This window comes from Typha latifolia, chromosome 4 (genome assembly GCF_019914945.1).
Source record: "Typha latifolia isolate L0001 chromosome 4, TyphaL0001v2, whole genome shotgun sequence".
NCBI lineage: Eukaryota > Viridiplantae > Streptophyta > Magnoliopsida > Poales > Typhaceae > Typha > Typha latifolia.
Genome location: NC_133089.1, coordinates 1,682,774 through 1,702,067, shown reverse-complemented (window position 1 = coordinate 1,702,067; position 19,294 = coordinate 1,682,774). Strand labels below are relative to the sequence as shown.

The following is a 19,294-nucleotide window of genomic DNA, read 5'->3' as shown; positions in this document are numbered from 1 at the left end:
AATATCATGCAAGTATTTAAGATCACCTACTTCCATAATCAATGGAAGAGTACAAGGGATACTGGATCTTTCTCCATCATCGACTCCTACCAGTTCATCAAGTACCACATCCTCCTCGCTGTTTCTCGCCGGCGGTGAGGGTTGCCGCAGAAGAGAAGTATTAGAAGTATCAGAAGAAGAAACAGCAGCACCAGCACCTGCACCTGCACCTGCACCTGTGAGACGTTGCACTAGTGACATGAAGTCACTAGGATTTGCATGTATGATCTTCGGCGAAGCGACGTAGATTATGACCGGAGGACGGCGCTGCGTCGACGGTTGCTCGGCGGGCGGCTTTTTGATCTTGTAGGATTCTTTTCGCGGCTTGAGAGCCGCCGGCCGGGCGCCATGCAACGACTGCTTGGTCATGGTGACTTGATAAGAGTCCATTTGAGCGTTAAGAGAAAATTTCAATTGTGTATGTTTGTGTACATGAGAAAGAGAGGAGGAGGGATGATGGAGTACTATATACTGGGATGGAAGTGAAGCTGGTGATCTGAAATCAGACTGTTTCAGAGAAGAGACGAGGTCTCACAGCAATTTAATAATGGTTTGCTGGGATTTATGTTTGATGATGAATGGTCTCAGTCAAGATTCAAGACATGGTCAGACCTCGTTGAAGGAATAAAATATTAATTTCCTAGCTTCATATTATATTATATTACGTTATATTATAAATAAGTTATATAAAAGAGGCATTCTTGATCTGACCAAGTATAAATATGCAGCGATCATTAATATTATTAATATAAGAAACTAAGCCTGCTGCCGTCAAATAGACTTGAGTTCAGCTCAATGAAACTCGACTCTCTGAAAGTGAGCCATCTTGATCATGAGTCAGTTTAATCAAGCTCAGCTCAAATATAATAAAACATTATATAATAAATATGACTAATATGAACCTTTAGATCAAGATCTAAATGCTCATAGTGCCTTTATACTAATAATTATAACTTTTTTATTGAATAAAACTTTATTCCAACCTCAGTTCAAGTTTGAATCGCACTTAATCAAACTCAATTTAGATTTAAATTAAATTAGGCTTGAAATTACTTATTTATCCACTCGTTTAGACTCGAGCTCAAAATCAGGTCATAATATCTACTAGCCCAGAGAGCAATGCGATAGTAAAATGGACCGTAAATTTAATGGGCCTTAAATAAGATTTGGCTTTGCTTATATCTTTTAAGTCGATTAGAGTCTAAATTTGATTGGGCTTTCCAACCCACTCAGGCTCTAATTACTATTATTAATATTATTATTTTATTTTTTATTAAGTTCTTGGTGTGAATCTTGGAATCATTATGATTGCTCGACTTGCTAGTTTTGCTCTTAATTAAATTAAAGTGGATCTACTTCTTGGGACCATCCACCACTATTGCCTTCATTGCAGCATATCTATCTATCTATCTATCTTTTTTATGCAACGCATCTTCCTACGTGTTTTAATTAATGGAATAATTTGGTTGTATCGAAGAAACGCAACTATACTTAGTGCCCATCTCAGGCTTAATTAGCTTATTCAAATTATATACATATCCTTTGTGTCTCCAAACGCTTCAGAGAGCTATCAGAACAGACTGTTGAGATTGTGATTAGAATACAACTAGAACGTCCAATATACATAATATATGTGGTCTAGAAATTAAATTAAGTATATATATATATATATATATATATATAGTAAAAGAAATTTAAAAATATATAATGGTAACTTTTCATCACTGGCTTATTAATTATGGTGGACTTTTAAAATTTTCTCATCCCAATCACCACCGCCCATTGATCCATACATCGATCAAAATGGTGACTAACTCAAAGGCAATCTTCTTCTATTAATTTGGACAATTTTTATATTAAAAATTCATCTATTTCTTCTTCTCTTCCCAAGTCTCCAAGTCTCCTCTCTCTCTCCTCTCTAATATTATTGAATGAAGTAGGTTAGGTTGCATTAAAACCCTCTATCAACTACATCCATGTGATGCTGTTCCATTACTGTCCACATACATGCTAGCTCCTTGCCATCGCATACATACCAATATATACACATATATATGAAGCCGTCCTATTTGACTTATTGCATGGACTTCTCCTCCACCAGTGGAACTGTTAATATTGACCCATAATAAAAGTCTATATTTGGAACAGTGGATGACAACAGTTGGTTACCTCTTGATGAAATTTATACGTAGTCAAACTAGGTTGTGTGGATTTGAAGGTTATGATAGGTTGCCAAAGTTGCGTAGTTTTTCTTAGTCTACGTAATTCCTTAATCTTTACAAATTATTCAGACTATTCATGCATTTAACTTACCAATTACTTTAAAAGATGTTAGAGAATATTTTATTTTATTTTATAGTTTGTGTGTAAATAAATAACACTCTTAAACGATAATAAAAGGTTGAAATACTCTAGAAAAGTACTTTTAGATAGATAGATATTATTTATAAATAAGATTGGGTAGGCTCTATGGAATATTTAGCTGCTAAAAAATAAATATATATAAAAAATATTATTTTTTTAACGACTTAAACTTTTAGAGTAATTGATGAATTAATACAGTACCTTAATAGAAGTCAAATTCACTTATTAGGCCAATCAAACTATTTCGGTCAAAAAATGAGGATAAATGTTATAATATAAGAAAGTAATCATCTTTTAATAGCTTAATTTTTAGACATAGAAAATAAATTTTAAATAAGTGACTTTTCTTACCTACCAAAATGGCTAAAGTTAGTTTAAGTCTTTAATTAACAGTAGCACATAGATTTATTCACGTGCCTCATAATATAAGGAAAGAAGTCAAACACGTGTGATACTAAATTGCCAATTGGTTGGCTCGTGTCGGCATTGAGAAGCCTGTCACAAACTAATCTACGTGGATCCCATCATGGCATCCAAAGGTCTTCTCATCCACATATCCATCTCTATCCTTTCTCCCCCTCTAAAACTTTGACCAAGTAGTTAACAGTGAAGAAAACCAGGCCACTTCCTCCACTTTTTTTTTTTTTCTTTTCTTTTCTTTTTCTATTTAATTCCATTCCATTTGAATTTTGCTCTCTATTTACAACTCGGCAATAGTTGGTACAATTTTAGCTCAATTTGGTTGTAGAAGTAGAACAAAGACCAACTCTAGTCTTTGGCTCATAAATTATATGAAATTTAGGAGTTGACTTTTTATTTAAACGTTTAGCATTCGGTGACATTATTATTATACATATATAAATCCTTCTAAATACATTGGATATTGGGAAATTTTGTAGCAAGCTTATTACATTTTCACTGGTCAAATAAAAATAAAATAGGACTAAATGTTTCTTTTCCTTTTTCATTTTAAATAATATATCTTTACCGACAATAAATTGGAAGTTTGAAGAGTCATCCCAAACAAAAATGACATAGAAAGAATTAAAATAGCACTTAAGGCTAACCAATTCGTAGCAAGATTAGCATTTTATCTTTCACATTTGACCCAACACCCAAAGACATGTTCAAGTATATGCTAGAAACATTAATTCCACACAATGGCTAGAGATGCAGGAGGACATGTTCAAAATAGAGTATGCTAGAAATTAAGTGTGTCAATTTTTATTACTATATACTTTATATATATATAGGACTACATGTTCAAACATGCTAGGTAGAGTGCGAATTTTTAATATAATAAAACTAACATGGAAGTGGAAATATGCCAAAAGAAGAATAATATGTGGCTAAGGGTGAGGAATGTGCGTCAAAGCTGACCAATTAGGTATATGTATATGTATCTTATGGCATACTTATCCAAGCAAACGAGAAGGTCAGAGTTTAGAGAAGTACAAATCCAGCCGCCATTTGGCCTCCTAGTTAATTAGTACGAAAATTATATATTAACTTTGTCAACTCTCTTAATTAGTTACCTCTCCCTCTTCCTGGAAACTACTTAGTCCGCGTGGACTTCGCTCCTCCTCTCTTATTTAGATTCAGCTTCTATATATAGACATAACTCTATCTACTGATGGGTGATTCAATAAATATTTGAAGATCTACTCCTCGTTCGATCCCAAAAAAAGTAAAGACTTCTTCTTCGTCTTCTTCTACTATAGATCTCAATGGAGGAAGTGGAGATTCCATCTTATTTCCTGTGCCCCATATCCCTCCAAATCATGAAAGATCCGGTGACGCTCTCGACCGGGATCACCTACGACCGCGACGCCATCGAGCGGTGGCTCTTGTCAGGCGACGCCAAGTGCTGCCCGATGACGAAGCAGCGGGTACCGCCGGAGTCCGAGCTGACGCCGAACCACACGCTCCGGCGGCTAATCCAGGCCTGGTGCACCCTCAACACATCCAACGGCATCGAGCGGTTCCCGACGCCGAAGCCCCCCGTCGACCGCGCCCGGATCGCCGCACTCCTCGACGAGGCCAAGCAGGCGCCGACGCAGATGAAGGCCCTAAAAAGCCTCAAGCTCGTCGTTGCCGAGAGCGAGAGGAATAAGAAGCTCGTTGAATCCACCCCCGGTGCTGTAGAGATCTTAGCTTCCATCATAAGCAACAGCAAAAGTAGTAGTCCAAGAGATGAGTACGAGTACGAGATCACTGCAACTGATGAAGCGCTCCATATTCTGTACTCTCTTCAACTATCCGAGCAATCACTTATCGGCCTAATCGAGAAGAATAGCAACTTTATCCAGGCGTTGACCGTAACACTGCAAAGATCGAGCTACCAATCTCGAACCCATGCGCTCTTACTGCTCAAGTCTATCGTCGGAGTAATCTCCCCTTCGCGATTGATACGTATGGGTGAAGACCTCTTGCATGAGATCGTTAACGTCCTACGTGATCAAATCTCGTTGCATGCAACCAAGGCGGCGTTGCACGTCTTAGCCGGGGTTAGCCCATGGGGGAGGAACAGGATCAAAATAGTCAACGCCGGCGCCGTCCCGGTGCTCGTCGACATGCTACTGGAGGATTCGGACCGGCGAGTTTGCGAAGCAGCGCTCGTCGTTCTCGATAGGGTTTGCGGGTGCGCCGAGGGTAGGGCGGCGGTGGCGGCTCAAGCCGCGGGGATCGCGGTGGTGGCGAAGAAGATAATTAGGGTCTCGCCGGCGGCGAGCGAGAGGGCGGTGGGGGTGCTGCACTCCGTGTGCAAGTACTCGGCGACGGCGGCGGTGCTGCAGGAGATGGTGCAGGTGGGGGTGGTGGGGAAGCTGTGCTTGGTGCTGCAAAGTGATCAGTGCGGAGTAAAGACCAAGGAGAAGGCGAGGGAGATACTGAGGTTGCATGCAAGGGTTTGGAAGGCATCGCCTTGCTTGTCTCCTCAGTTCTTGGCTTTCTATCCTTCTTAATTGATCCAAGATTTTTGCACTTCGATCGATGATGAGTAATTGTAGTTTGATTCATTTTTTTTCTGATTAAATTAGTGCAAGATTTGGTAGGAGCATACTCATTCAAGCACCTCATCATATATAAGAGAGAAAGGAGAAGAATCCTTTCTCCTCTCTTTAAATTTTGCCTGTCCACTTCATTTCTAAGTTCTTTATATAATTGCTTATAGAAAAATTTATTAGTTCTTAAGTTGCATCGAGTTTCTGATAGGAGTGGCAAGACAAATTGTCTTTAAGATTGGGTACGAAATGTAATGTAAAAATTGGCAATATTTACCATAAAAACAAAACATGATTCAAAGCATTGTGATTAGTCATCTTAGGGATGTACTATGTATATATTTTTTTACTATGTTAAGTCTATCCCTTTTTTTTCTTTTATTACATGTCCAATTTGTTTTAAAACCTTAATACGAGACTGAAAACTAGGTGTGTTTGAAGACCGCTGACCTAGTTTTAGCAAATTTTCTTTCTTGCCTTTGGGAGTTTTTATTATTTATTTGACTTGGAGTTATTAATATAGATTTAATTATTCAACATTTTGGACTTTGGAAAATATATATTAAGTCTTCGTGTATCCTAAGTTCTATTAGGATATATGGCTAATTATGATTCAATAACACAATAAGTGATGTTATGGATAAAACTTAAAATCCAAGAAATCTATGTGGGAGATCCTTTTGCTCAAGAATAGTTTCATAAAATGGATGGACTCATGATTTGTTAAGAACAAGTTGGGGCCTTCCAATTTATTCTCATTTTATCTGCCCTAGGAAACATAATTCTTCCAACAAATCACACTTTGGTAATTCTTTTAGAAGATTTGATATTTTTCATAGATTTCACTTGATCCAATTAGTGACTTATATTTAAAAATCAAAGTTTTCAAACATACCTAATCTAGTACTTATGTTTTAAAGTATAGGCTAATTTATTTATAGGTAAGTAATCAATCCTTCTCTCTTTAAACAATTAGCAATCTTTAAATCTAAACTATTGAAGGCCCATCACCAACAAAATATTAATTAGGGTCCAATTCTAGCCCAGCTTAAAAGATGGAAGAGATGGCCTTGGGCCTGAATCTATAGGGCTAACTTTGAGCCCGGCTAGGCTTGAATCAATGGCTTAATCCTTGGGCCAGGATTAATTAATATATTTATACACCACTCATAGATATATGTATAAATATGATCTTCGTGCATATTTAATTTACATTTAAGACTTATACTATCAATCAAATAATTTCTTAACATTTAATTATAGACCAGACAAAAACATCCAAATTTTGTGAAGGCATATCGAAATCCATCGTCCAAACTTTGGTGAATTTTAGCCTTTTAATCGGCCAAGTATTGCAAATAGTAGAAATACAGGGTGTAAATTTTAATATCTCTAAAAAGTTAGGGTGGCAAATGAAAATATTTTCTTTTTTTTTTGCCCCCTAATTAAGGTTACAAGCGACTAATAATGCTCTAGTTCAGACCACCTGATTCGCGACCAATTAATTGACAAAAAAGACCAAACGATTAAATACTAAAAAATAATATAATTTAATATTTATTTGATTCGGCGTTTTGTCTTCGCCCTTTTAAGATTTGATACTAATAATATTTTTTTTTTCTATTTATAGAAAGGAACATTCGTCATCAGATGGGGTCCAGCCGACCTCCACCAGTAGCTAAAATGTCGCGTTTCCAAGTTAGGTAAATTTTAATATATTAAAATACAAATTAAAAAAGAAAGAAAGAAGAAGATATACATGCTTGTTAAAGGTGCATGGTGGTCGATCATGCAGGCAACCTTGATCATTAATCATTTGAATATAGAACATGCAAAGCTGTTAGTCCATCCATATATGTATTAATTATGTTGATGCCCATAGAAATTTGGTGATTAAGAGCTTAATTGATGCCAACTAAGAGACATTTTGGATCATGTAGACATTAAGATAATGTGTGATTAGGCTTCACTAATTGCAACCAAATGGACTTGGAATGGATTAGTGAGATGGGTAGTTAGTTGCCTCCATGCTTTTCTCTCTCTCTCTCAATCAGGCCTATTGAATTGGGTTGTAGATTGAAACAAGATGCTGTGGCTTTGACAATAAAATGAAGGACCCACATCATAAAATGGCAAATAAATTAGTGAGTCTCAAAATAAAATGTTAGGTTGCTAAATTTTTATTTTATTTTATATGGATAGGAGAATTCAAACCCATTACTTCCCACTACATTTTACTGTTGTTTTCATGGGGAATAAAACAGTAGAAGCAACTAAAAAATAAAAATAAAAGAGAGGAAGCTTCTGGTTGAGAATTAGGAGAATTTTTAATATCTAATTGAAGGTTGACTAAAAGAGAAAAATATCTAATGTCATAAAATATATACATATAGGAGCACCCTGATCTCTTGTATGGTAAGCTACATTTTCTATTTATTAATTAATTATGATGATGAAGATGGTAAGGATGAAACTAGAGAAAATTATTCTAATACTTGTAGTGGTCCATAACCTTGTAGAAGTGGGGTACAATATTGCTTGCAAACTTTGTCATCATGCATCAAGTGTGATAGAAAAATAAATACAAGGAGAATACCCCTAGAAAATAAATGTACCATTTGTAAGTACTGTGATGATGTGGCCCTGTCTATCACTGGGGAATATATTATGTATGGGCAAACCTCCTAACTAAGTGTAAATATTAGAAGGAATTATATCAGTAGAAGTAACCATCTTTTATAAATTTAAAATAATAATCTGAGTAATATTGATTAGTTTACAGGGTTAAAATTAATAAATAAAAATAAAAAGTATAATATGATTAAATTATGATAATATTAGTTAAGATTTTAAGGACTAATAACACCACCTTTTCTTCTTCCCGTCTTTCATGGGGGAGGAGGAACCGAATACATCAACTCCAAGGTGCAGTAAAGTTTCATCACCCACATACCAAGGTACAAATCCCCTCTCTCTCTCTCTCTCTCTCTCTCTCTCTCTCTCTCTCTTCAATGGGGGTAGTCTGGGTTTTAGCTCAGGAGCTACAAACTTCTCCATTACTCCATTGTTGGGTCCTTTTGCATCTTTAGACATCTGGGCCTTGTCCCTCTTGCGGTCTTGCCTAAAGCTCGCAACTTTGCCTTTGCTTTTGCTCCCGGAGCAAAGTTGGAGCTTTGTGCGTAGTTGGTCTCTCTCTCTCACTCTCCTTTGTGTACTTAGTACCTTTCGCATTTCTCTGCATGCAGTGAATCGCCATGAGAGCTCGAATGAAGCTCGTCTTCCTCCTACTTCATCTCATCTTCTTCTCACTGGCTTGGGGTGAGACAGACCCCGACGATTTGGCCATCCTCGAGGAGTTTCGCAAAGGTTTGGACAACCCATCGGCCTTAAACTGGCCATCGAACAGCACTGATCCTTGCGGCACTCCTCAATGGCCCAACTTGTACTGCTCCGGCTCTAGGGTCGTCCAAATCCAGGTCCAAAACGCTGGCCTTAGCGGTACCTTGCCGGAAAGCCTCTCGAAGCTCTCCATGCTCACCGATCTCGGCTTACAGGGTAACAAACTTCGCGGAAAGTTGCCATCTTTCAGTGGTTTATCTAATTTGCAGAAAGTTTTTCTTGACGACAACTTGTTCGACACAATTCCCTCGGATTTCTTCGTCGGATTAACTAGCTTGGAGATCTTGTCTTTGAGCGGGAACTCCTTAAATCTCAGCTCCGGCGGTTGGGAATTGCCGCAGGATTTGGCGAGCTCGGCGCAGCTCAGGAATATTAGTTTGATCAATTGTGGATTGGTCGGGTCGATTCCGGATTACTTGGGGACGTTGTCGAACTTGGAAGGGTTAATGTTATCTTACAACAACTTTACTGGTGGGATTCCTGCTAGTTTCGCTAATTCGACAATGCGGATTCTTTGGCTTAACAATCAAGGAAGTGGATTGTCTGGATCGATCGATGTTATTGCTTCGATGACGATGGTCACTGATGTCTGGCTCCATGCAAACGAGTTCTCTGGGCCGATACCTGAAGGGATCAGGGCATTGACTTCCTTGAAGCAGCTGTGGCTTTTCAACAACCGACTTGTTGGTCTCATTCCGGTGAGCTTGACGATCCTGCCAAAGCTTGAGTCGTTGAGGCTTGAGAACAACATGTTCATGGGTCCTATTCCGAAGGCGAATTACAACTTCTCCTACGATGGCAATTCCTTCTGCTCCTTGACACCTGGAGAGTCCTGCAGTCCTGAGGTTACCGCTCTGTTGGATTTTCTCGCCGCGGTGAATTATCCACCTAAGCTTGCTGCTGCCTGGTCAGGTAACGATGCTTGTGCTGGTAACTGGTCAGGGATATCTTGCTCTGGTAGCAAGACGTCTGTCATAAATTTGCCACACTTCCAATTGAATGGCACAATTAGTCCATCGCTTGGGAATTTGGATTCTCTAGTTTACATCAGGCTTGGAGGAAACAATCTTACTGGTACCATTCCTTCAAACTTAACATACTTGAAATCATTGAAATTGTTAAATGTTTCTTCAAATAATCTGCTGCCGCCAGTTCCGGCATTCCCTAGCAGTGTGACTGTGCTTGTGGATGGAAATCCATTATTGGATGGATCTCCTTCATCTGGCACACCTGACTCTCCCGGCAGTCCATCCTCTGATGGTGGTGATAGTGGTGGAGTTTCAACGAGTTCTGAAAAGTTAAAGATCCTGATTATTGTCATCTCAATTGCAATTGGGGTCTTGATAATAGTATTGGCTGCTCTGTTTTTGTATTTCCGGCGGAAGGGAAAAGAAAATACCTTAATGACACCAACCTCTATTGTTGTGCACCCAAGAGGTTCATCCGATCCAGACAACATGGTTAAAATAGCTGTAGCAAATAATATCAATAACAGTGCATCTGCTAGTGATCAGCATAGCGGGAACGGCAGCGGCACAAGCAACGTCCATGTAATTGAGGCAGGGAGTTTTGTAATATCTGTTCAGGTTCTTCGTAATGCAACAAGAGAATTTTCCCAGGAGAATGTGCTTGGCCGGGGTGGATTTGGAGTCGTTTACAAGGGAGATTTGCATGACGGAACTATCATAGCTGTTAAGAGGATGGAGGCTGGTGTTGTAAGTAGCAAAGCTACAGATGAATTTCAAGCTGAAATCGACATTCTTACGAAGGTTAGACACCGCAATCTGGTATCTATATTGGGCTACTCCATAGAAGGCAATGAAAAGCTCCTAGTTTATGAATACATGGATCAAGGAGCTCTGAGCAAGCATCTTTTCCAGTGGAAGCAACACAATATGGAGCCCTTATCCTGGAAAAAAAGACTCAATATTGCGTTGGATGTTGCGCGGGGGATGGAGTATCTTCATAGTTTGGCTAATCAATGCTTCATCCATAGGGATCTAAAATCATCAAACATACTCCTTGACAATGACTATCGAGCAAAAGTCTCGGATTTTGGACTTGTTAAGCTTGCACCTGATGGGAAGAATTCTGTGGCAACCAGGCTTGCTGGGACATTTGGGTACCTGGCTCCTGAATATGCTGGTAAGCATTTCTCCATATTTTCTTCAATCAATACCAATGTATCAGAAAAGGCTATGTTATGTTTCAGATTCTATGTTCCTAAGATATTCAATTAAAGGATTAGTTACCTAAATTCTGAACAGTAATCTATTATGGTCTTTTTATGATTCATTGTGAAGTATCTTTCTTGTGTTGCTTTTATGCCCTTTGACATAATAAACTATATGTCTAGCACTTATACTGGCTAGCTTATCAGAATAATCTGATGTTATGAACTTGTGCTGTTGTTGGATTGTTCCTTTTGTGCTTTATCAGGTCATGTTTCCTTTATACATGATACATAATATTTCGTTCAAATGTACCTGTTACTTGCCAACTTCTCTGAATTCTCAAATCTTGTTCAGGTAAGAAACAATGTCCTTCTTCGTCTAGTTAAATATCAGGTCCCCGATCAGTAGTTTTATCCGAGCATTTTAACTAATTAATTTGTGCATAAATTCTTGATTGATTCAAGTACTGTTATCTTGATTTCTTTCAGTGACCGGGAAAATTACAACAAAGGCCGATGTCTTTAGTTATGGGGTAGTACTGATGGAGCTAGTGACTGGTATGATGGCACTTGATGAGGAGCGGCCAGAGGAAACCAGATACCTGGCGTCGTGGTTCTGTCAAGTAAAGAACAGCAAAGAAAAGCTCAAGGCAGCGATCGACCCATCTATAGATCTAACAGACGAGATCTTTGAAAGCATTCGCATTATTGCAGAACTTGCAGGCCACTGCACAGCACGAGAGCCAAACCAACGACCGGACATGGGGCATGCTGTGAATGTGCTTGCCCCACTGGTGGAGAAATGGAAGCCCACAAATGATGAGCAAGAGGAATATTTGGGTATCGATTTAGCCCAGCCGCTCCTTCAAATGGTGAAGGGTTGGCAAGCTGCAGATGGCACTACCGTTGGAAGTTTCGTGAACCTTGATGATAGCAAAGAAAGCATCCCAGCCAGGCCTGCTGGTTTCGCAGAATCCTTCACATCGGCAGATGGCCGGTGAACAAACCTAGTCCAGGCTCATTTGGTTCTTCTGTTCTTTGTACGTATTGCGCGTACGTTATTTTAGTTTCATGTACGTAAACTATTTTAATTTCATGTATATGGATGTTTTTCGAGGATCTCTTTTATCATCATGTGTGGATTGAGGTTTGTGGTTTTTGACATTTATGCTTGTTTACACAATTGTATAAAAGGAGTTGAATGTTTCTTGCATGGAGCTGTCCTCCACTGTATGCACTATTTCTTTGTCGGAATCTTTTCATTCTTCTCGGTTGATTCATATCTGCTGTCTTCCATTAGAGATCTCTTTCATTGATAGAGAAAGCTAGCTTTCTTTAGCCAGTCAAAACTACCATTCATTGTGCCAAACAGCTGGACAGTGGAAGATAACTTGAAATGTTTATATATCTAATTGTTTACTAATTCACATTTAATCGTTCTTCGAGCTTTGAAGTATGATGGGTGTTGAGTTTGCATTTGTTACTCTTGTGAGGATTGTTCAAAGATTTATTGAGATGGAATGCTGGACCACATATATCGAAAGTTGAGGCAAAATTGTACTATTCTGAGTGTCTTGACACTTTATTAGGTGTACCAATGCCTCACATACATAGATTGGTTTGTTGGACCATAAAATGTCATCAGTGCCGTCACGGAAGAAACTTTGTTAGAGAAAAATCTTTCATTAAATTTGGCATACAACCATGGAAATTATCAAATTGGATAATATATGTCCACTTTGCTCTCCAAAGTACAACGGTAGATAGATTAATAACAATTTGCGGTCAATTTTGTTATCTTTTATTGCAGAGAAGGATAGTTCCTATCTATAACTAGGCATAATTATATTTTCTGAAAAAAAAAACATAGTGACAATTCCATTATTTTAAACAATGCACTAGCAATTATACTATTTAAAAAAAAAAATTCGTAGCAAAATAATAGTTTAGAAAGCTTAAGTGTAATTAATCATAATAATAAAAGAGATAGTGCCATGTCACTGTGAAGACTGTCCCATTCATCGACCAATATGGAATCGCTAACCATTATCTCCCTTTCCTCGTGATTTATGAGGATGGCCACACCAGTTCCATGTCTCCATCATCATGATCTCATTATGGTGTCGGAGTGTTAGTGGTCCAGATTTGGATCTAATAATCAGATAAGGGAAAGGAATGCAAGATTAGCCTCCATGATCTAAATTTATGGCCCAAGTTGGCCCAACCTTTAAAAGCCCAATTTGAGCCTGAGACGAATGAAGCTTGTTATTCCATTCTATGTATTCGTTCAGCACAAATGATGCTATACGATCATATAAGATGGATAGAGAAGAGAAGGAGCATCAAGATTACTTCTTTCCTTTTCTTGGCCTTCTTAAGAGAAGTATCAGCAACTGTAAGGAATCCTAGATCGTCTCTTTCGCAAATTACTCTTCGCAAAGTACTGAACAGCTTGCAGTCTGACAGACATTGATAGGAAAACAGGCTGCCATCCAGAAGATGCTTCAAGATTACAAAACAACAATGAAGTACCATATAGAAAATGCCATTGGAATACATTGATGAAGATGAATACTGTTAGATTAGTACTAGACTAGATTCGAAATTTAGGAGGCAATTACTAGATAAAGTACGAAATGTGATCCAATGCATTCACCATAATTTCCATGAGACTCATCTGGCATTTCCAGAATATTTCTTCTGCATTATTAATCAGCAATTATGAGCAGCAAAATTATGTGATAACAAACAGTCACAAGATTCGTTTTTCTAGCAGTGTGGTTGTAATAATACATCTAATCACTCTTCAAGACCTTTAACTATTACGAAATAAACTGCCTGTAATTCTCTGCATGGTACCGATAAAGCGTCTAAATCTGAAGGACTAATGAGCTTCAGTATATCTAATGCCAAGTTTGCTCTTCCTAGCAATCTTAGACACTAAAGATGAAAAGCTACTAAGCTTACCTAGTGATCAGTATGTTATACAGGAAATTTTGAGTGATTTAGTCTAGTCAGATATTGCATTTCACTGAAATTAAAGTTGTCATCCTGTATAAAAGGAAAAGGATAATCATAATCAATTATCAGTTTAAGCAAGTATAGTCCATAGCAAGGTTAGCAGGTTGGTAAGCATTTAGAAACAGATAAGACCCACATAGATCCACTAGTTCATAAGGCTTGCAAAGTACATTTCTTGTTGAGTCTGCAAGCAAGGGTGGTATATTCCAATTCTGCCAAACAAGCCAAACCCCACAAGAAAAGAGGAGGAAAAAAAAAAATTCACATCATGATCTTCGCAATTTCATCCTCTGATTTTTGGCACTAATCATAATACAAAGTTGTCGAAGATAATATCAGTTACGAGTTTATCATCCTTTTCCTTTTATCTTTGCCCCCATTCAGACAATCTTCTGTCAGAGATGAAATACCAAGAAGAATTCATCATGCAATGTGAATCACAGATGCCTCTCCTAATGAAATTATTAGATGATATCTTCTCCTCCTTCCTTATCATTTTAAAAGACTACTTCAATGCCTTTTTAAAGCCTGAAAACGACTAGTAACACTGCTTAGGACGGTTATAAAACGGGAGAAAAAAATTCAAGGAAACTAGCAGCATCAAACATGCATTTCATTGTCATCTGGAAAAAGTCGTGGAATTAAGCCAGATGGAAGAAAACTAGTTGGACTGTCAAGCATCTGCAACAGTCTCCTCTGATTCTAGTAGTAAAATTTAAATGATAAAGAGACAAATCTACTTGTAAAAATTAGCAGTTAGCTATTTGAAACAAATCATTAAAATATAAATTTTCGCACGCATAGACCCCCAAAGACCAACCACTCCAACCTACTACTCTAAGGAGACCAAGCAAAATATGATCTAGAAGAAGCTTACTAGAACTGACCTACTATTACATCAATCAGCATATACAATATATACACATCTTATCACTTTGAAACTACCGAATGTAAAGAAGAACAGCAATTAAGAGATGCACATAGGAAATACTTAGTAGCAACTAACTATAAATCGACATACAAAAATGCTATCAAAACATCAAATATTTAAAGGCTAAGAGACTAATCATTCAGAACACAACTAATCATACCATTATATATAAGAAATCGAGATCTAAAAGATTCGAATAGCAAGACATTAGAGTAACCTGGAGTGGCACAGCAGTAGATCTAAAGGCGGGAGAAGGCCAAAACGGCGAGAGTTGAATGACTTCGTATCCCGCGTTAAACCGGTAGTTACAAAATCGGCCAGAAGCCCACGATCGCGATGATGCCGGGCTCGTAGTGGCCATTGCGGTCCCAAACTTTTATTTAGACGATAATGCCCTCGCTCTTTCTCGCAATCACCAACTTACTACCGCTGTCCATGTGCACTGACCGTTTCAGAGAGAGTAACCGCCCAACTACGCATCGAGTTGGGTATGAAGTAGGGACAGTCTTGTAATTTAAGTGTGATGTGGTAAATGCATGCAGTAGCTTGACTCGCAAGCAATCCGAATCTTTCGACCATCCTAAGAAAATTTATTGCCGGAAATACCCCCACGCCATTATGGAAATGACAACAGAGCCACCGCCTCAAACCCCTTTAAAAGGCTCTTCCTTCCTTTCTTTGGTTTTCACCTTGTTATATCTCAACCCTAATCCAGATGTGCGCTCCTTTCCCTTGGCCGCCGGAACTCTATCGGAATTCATCCGATTGAGATGGCGAGATCGAGGAATTCGCCACCGTCGCAGGCGGCAGCGGCGGCCGCGGTGCTTCCCGTCGTGTTCATGGACGGGGATCGGAGCGTCGACATCGGGACGGTGGCGGTGCATCCGTCACTAGGGTTCAAGAAGTTCCAGGCGGGGATCGGCGATCTGATCGGGATCGCGCCGCAGCAGATCTCGACGTCGCTGGTCCGGCCGAGGAAGGCGAAGAGGAACTCACCGATCGACGAGTCGACCGACTTCGCCGCGATCGCGCGAGAGAGGAGCGGCGATTGCTACGTTGTCGCTACGCTCCGTCGGTCGCGAAGGGAGAGGAGGGGGCGATCGCGCCGCGGCAGAGTAGGAGGAGGAGGAGGAGAGCCGGAGAAGACGTCCTTGCCGCCGGCGAAGACGATCTTGAGGAGGGATCCGAAAGGGGGATCGCTTCTGGATCCGGCGATGCTCGCCGGATTGATGCCGGAGCCGATAGGGGTAGGGATTTGGGATTACGAGAGCCAGATGAGGAATCTCCAGAGGCAGCGTGAGAGGTACCTCCTCTCCACGGCTGCGTTGGCGGCGGAGTATTACCCCTATGCGGCGTCGGAGGAGCCTTACATCTGGGGCTCGCAGCGGAGAGCCGCCACAGCAGTGTCGGCGGCATCGGCGGTTTGCGACGAGTGTGAGTTGGCGACCGAGGAAGGGCGGCCGCCGGCCTTCCACTGGTGCATCAAGGACGCGGTCACGGTAGGGTTCCGGTCGCCAGTGGGGCCCATCGAGAGGCCTTCAAAGAAGCACGTCGAAGCTTCCGCTTAGGTGGACGGACCAAGTCGCCGCCACACACATTTTTTTTTTTTTTTGCCCTCTTTATTTTTCGTTTCCCCCCTTAGTAATTAGTAATTATTTCTAAGGGCAGAGAGAGAGAGAGAGATATTTGGGTGGACGTGTCGATATCGATATGGGTTTGGGTTTGGGTTTTGACAAAAAGACAGCTCGATGGAGTGGTATGTGAGCCCTTAAGAGTTGGCCACGATATTAAACTTGTTGCTTAGATTTTTATATAGGAAATAGTGATGGGGTGGGATACGTAAGGGAGGGGTTTGTGAAGCCAATAATTTGCTGGTGGAATTTTATTCTGCTATGTGGAAGTGGATTTCACTTGGTGTGCGTTTGAGATGCAATGGTTTGCGTTGTTTTTTTGTCATCTGACCTCCAATTTATCTCTTGGATTGTAATGATATTGTGGTATGATAACAGGAACAGGCAAAAGATTTCCATTACTTCGAAGTGGACAATAGATTTTTCTTTTTGTACCTATTCTCTTTAAAATCCTACTGGCCTTAAAAAGTTTTGTGACTACTTGGAGGACTAGCTGGGCCCTAAATGATCCCATTGTGTTACTGATTGAATAAGTCATCATTTTGTTACACCTCTCTTTTTATAATCATCGATGTGTTAATGTAAGATACTCAGCTTATAATCTCTGTTGTGGATTCATTCCTAAGACTTAATCGCAAAGTTATTTTTCAATCCAGCATTGTATTTTTAACATTTCACCTAAATTTCTGTCAGAGAAATTATTCAAACCATAGATTTTGTCAGGTCAACTCTATATAAAACCCTAGTCAAATCTAAAGCCAAGGAAGTAACACTGGTGGAAATGAGATCCCCGTCTGAAAAGCATGAGAGTGATGGGAACAATGGAGTCATTCATTGGGGAGATAAGTTACCTAGATCATGGCGAGACGGATGGAAATAGTAATATCTCCACGGAAAGAATATGCCAATGTAATAAATAATAGGGACTACGGAATCAACCCTGTTGGTTGGAAGGAACAGGATTCATATTCTGGGGACCAAACAGAGAGTACTTTCTATGTGCAGACTGCAGACGGGTGGAAAATTCCTGGTCTAAATCCAATTGCGGCAAAGCCTTCAGCACTGTGGTCAGCTTTGATTCCTTTTCTTCTTCTTCTTCTACTTCTTCTTCTTTCTATTTTATTTTAATACTATTTTAATAGATAAGCTAATCCAGTTGCTAGTTGTTTAATTATTTTTGGTAGGCGTTATCCATGAGCCTATGGGCTTTAATAGGTGAATAATATTTCTGCTTAAAGAGGGAGAAAAAGAAAAAAAGGCCCATCTCGTCCTGTAAACAGTAACATGGTTACTACTTACTACCATGATATATATATATATATATATATATAGAAAAAACCCCTCAAAGTAAAGCAAAAATTCATTAGATGAACATCTATCATGTATGGATGAGTTATTAATCTCATTAAAAGGTCAATCCTATTAAATAGAAAAGTCTACCTATTGTTTTTTCTCAAGACAGGTTTCCACAAGGTAACAAATCTAGTCAAATATATAAGCTATTTTTTTTAGCCCTTTTAACTACCATTCTATATCGTTCTGGTTGGTGTAACATGCCATCAACTCTTATCCACAGCTAGCATTACACATGGTCTCCAGACTTGCAACACAACATACTCCGTTATTTCATTCCACTCTAAGCAAATACGATGTTAATTAAGTAGAGGATAGGTAATGCCTGCTCCAGACTTGCAACACAACATATTTTCTTATCTAATAATTATAAAGTGTATTTTAATTACTTCTAAAATATCTATAACTTTTATGCCATACTAAGTATAATTTTACAATCAAATACTATAATACTCTAATCCATATAAGCCCTGTTATACAAGTTTAAAATATGAATATAATTAAACAATATTTTTTTTAAAAAAAATTGCACGTATGAGTTAAGAGCTCAGAGCGACTCGTGAGCGGATTCAGTGGCATTGGTCCTTTGCCAGCTATAATGAATTGGACCACGTTTTGGGCACTCATGGCCCAATTCCATATCCTTTGTCGCCTATCTCTTAAGCTAATCAAGCGTTGACTATTTGACTAGACTACGAAAGAAAATAATGATGGTCTATATAGCGAGACTTGATTTTTTTTTTTATTATTAATAAATTCGAAGACTATAAATGATCCGGAAAAAGAGTCAACTATTTTTAGATACAAAGTCACTTAAATCTTATCATGCTTTTTAACTAATATAGTAAGCTTCATAATTTAGGCTTCAAGTCATTTCCGAGCTGCTCCTTAAAGTCAACCGCACTGTTAAGCTGTTAAGACAAACCACTAACCCACTAAATAATAATATTATTTAAAATTAGAGTTAACTTATCTCCTTGATTTTGAAAAAAATACCTACCAAGTCTACTCGGACTAGATCCATCGCATCTAATCAATATCGTCGATTCCATGGGCTTCGATCGTCTCTTTGGTCAACCGGGTCTTGAGACCAGACCACGAGACCCTTCGCCTTCCCGGGCCCACCACGTTACCTGATCCACCACGTGACGGACACGTGGGCTATGCCTGTCTCCCAAGTCTCTTCGAGTTCGCTTGCCTCTGGGCTCGGGCTCGGGCTCGGGCTATCGTGGTCCAGGAGGATATCGTACCAGATCCTCCGTGGATCCCGGCAAATGAGCTGGCACTGTCGTCATATTTACGCGAAGGAAGTAGAAACCCAGCAGAGTTTTGATACGGATGACGTACGCTAATTCCTTTAAAAATAGTAGATTTCTTTTAG

General features: G+C 39.2%; 3 protein-coding genes across 3 annotated transcripts; all 3 read left to right on the top strand.

Moving 5' to 3' along the window:
- Positions 1-4,043: 4,043 nt before the first annotated feature.
- Positions 4,044-5,595, top strand: LOC140786903 (E3 ubiquitin-protein ligase PUB23-like). The gene has a single exon (XM_073135613.1). It carries the CDS (start codon positions 4,131-4,133, stop codon positions 5,364-5,366), a length of 1,236 nt encoding a protein of 411 aa, XP_072991714.1. The 5' UTR covers positions 4,044-4,130; the 3' UTR covers positions 5,367-5,595.
- Positions 5,596-8,230: 2,635 nt separating this feature from the next.
- On the top strand, positions 8,231-12,231 carry LOC140787785 (receptor-like kinase TMK3). Its single transcript, XM_073136886.1, has 3 exons — positions 8,231-8,362; positions 8,651-10,949; positions 11,467-12,231. Exons 2-3 carry the CDS (start codon positions 8,660-8,662, stop codon positions 11,976-11,978), a joined length of 2,802 nt encoding a protein of 933 aa, XP_072992987.1. The 5' UTR covers positions 8,231-8,362; positions 8,651-8,659; the 3' UTR covers positions 11,979-12,231.
- Positions 12,232-15,067: 2,836 nt separating this feature from the next.
- On the top strand, positions 15,068-16,961 carry LOC140787203 (uncharacterized). The gene has a single exon (XM_073136003.1). It carries the CDS (start codon positions 15,700-15,702, stop codon positions 16,495-16,497), a length of 798 nt encoding a protein of 265 aa, XP_072992104.1. The 5' UTR covers positions 15,068-15,699; the 3' UTR covers positions 16,498-16,961.
- The last annotated feature ends 2,333 nt before the right edge of the window (positions 16,962-19,294 follow it).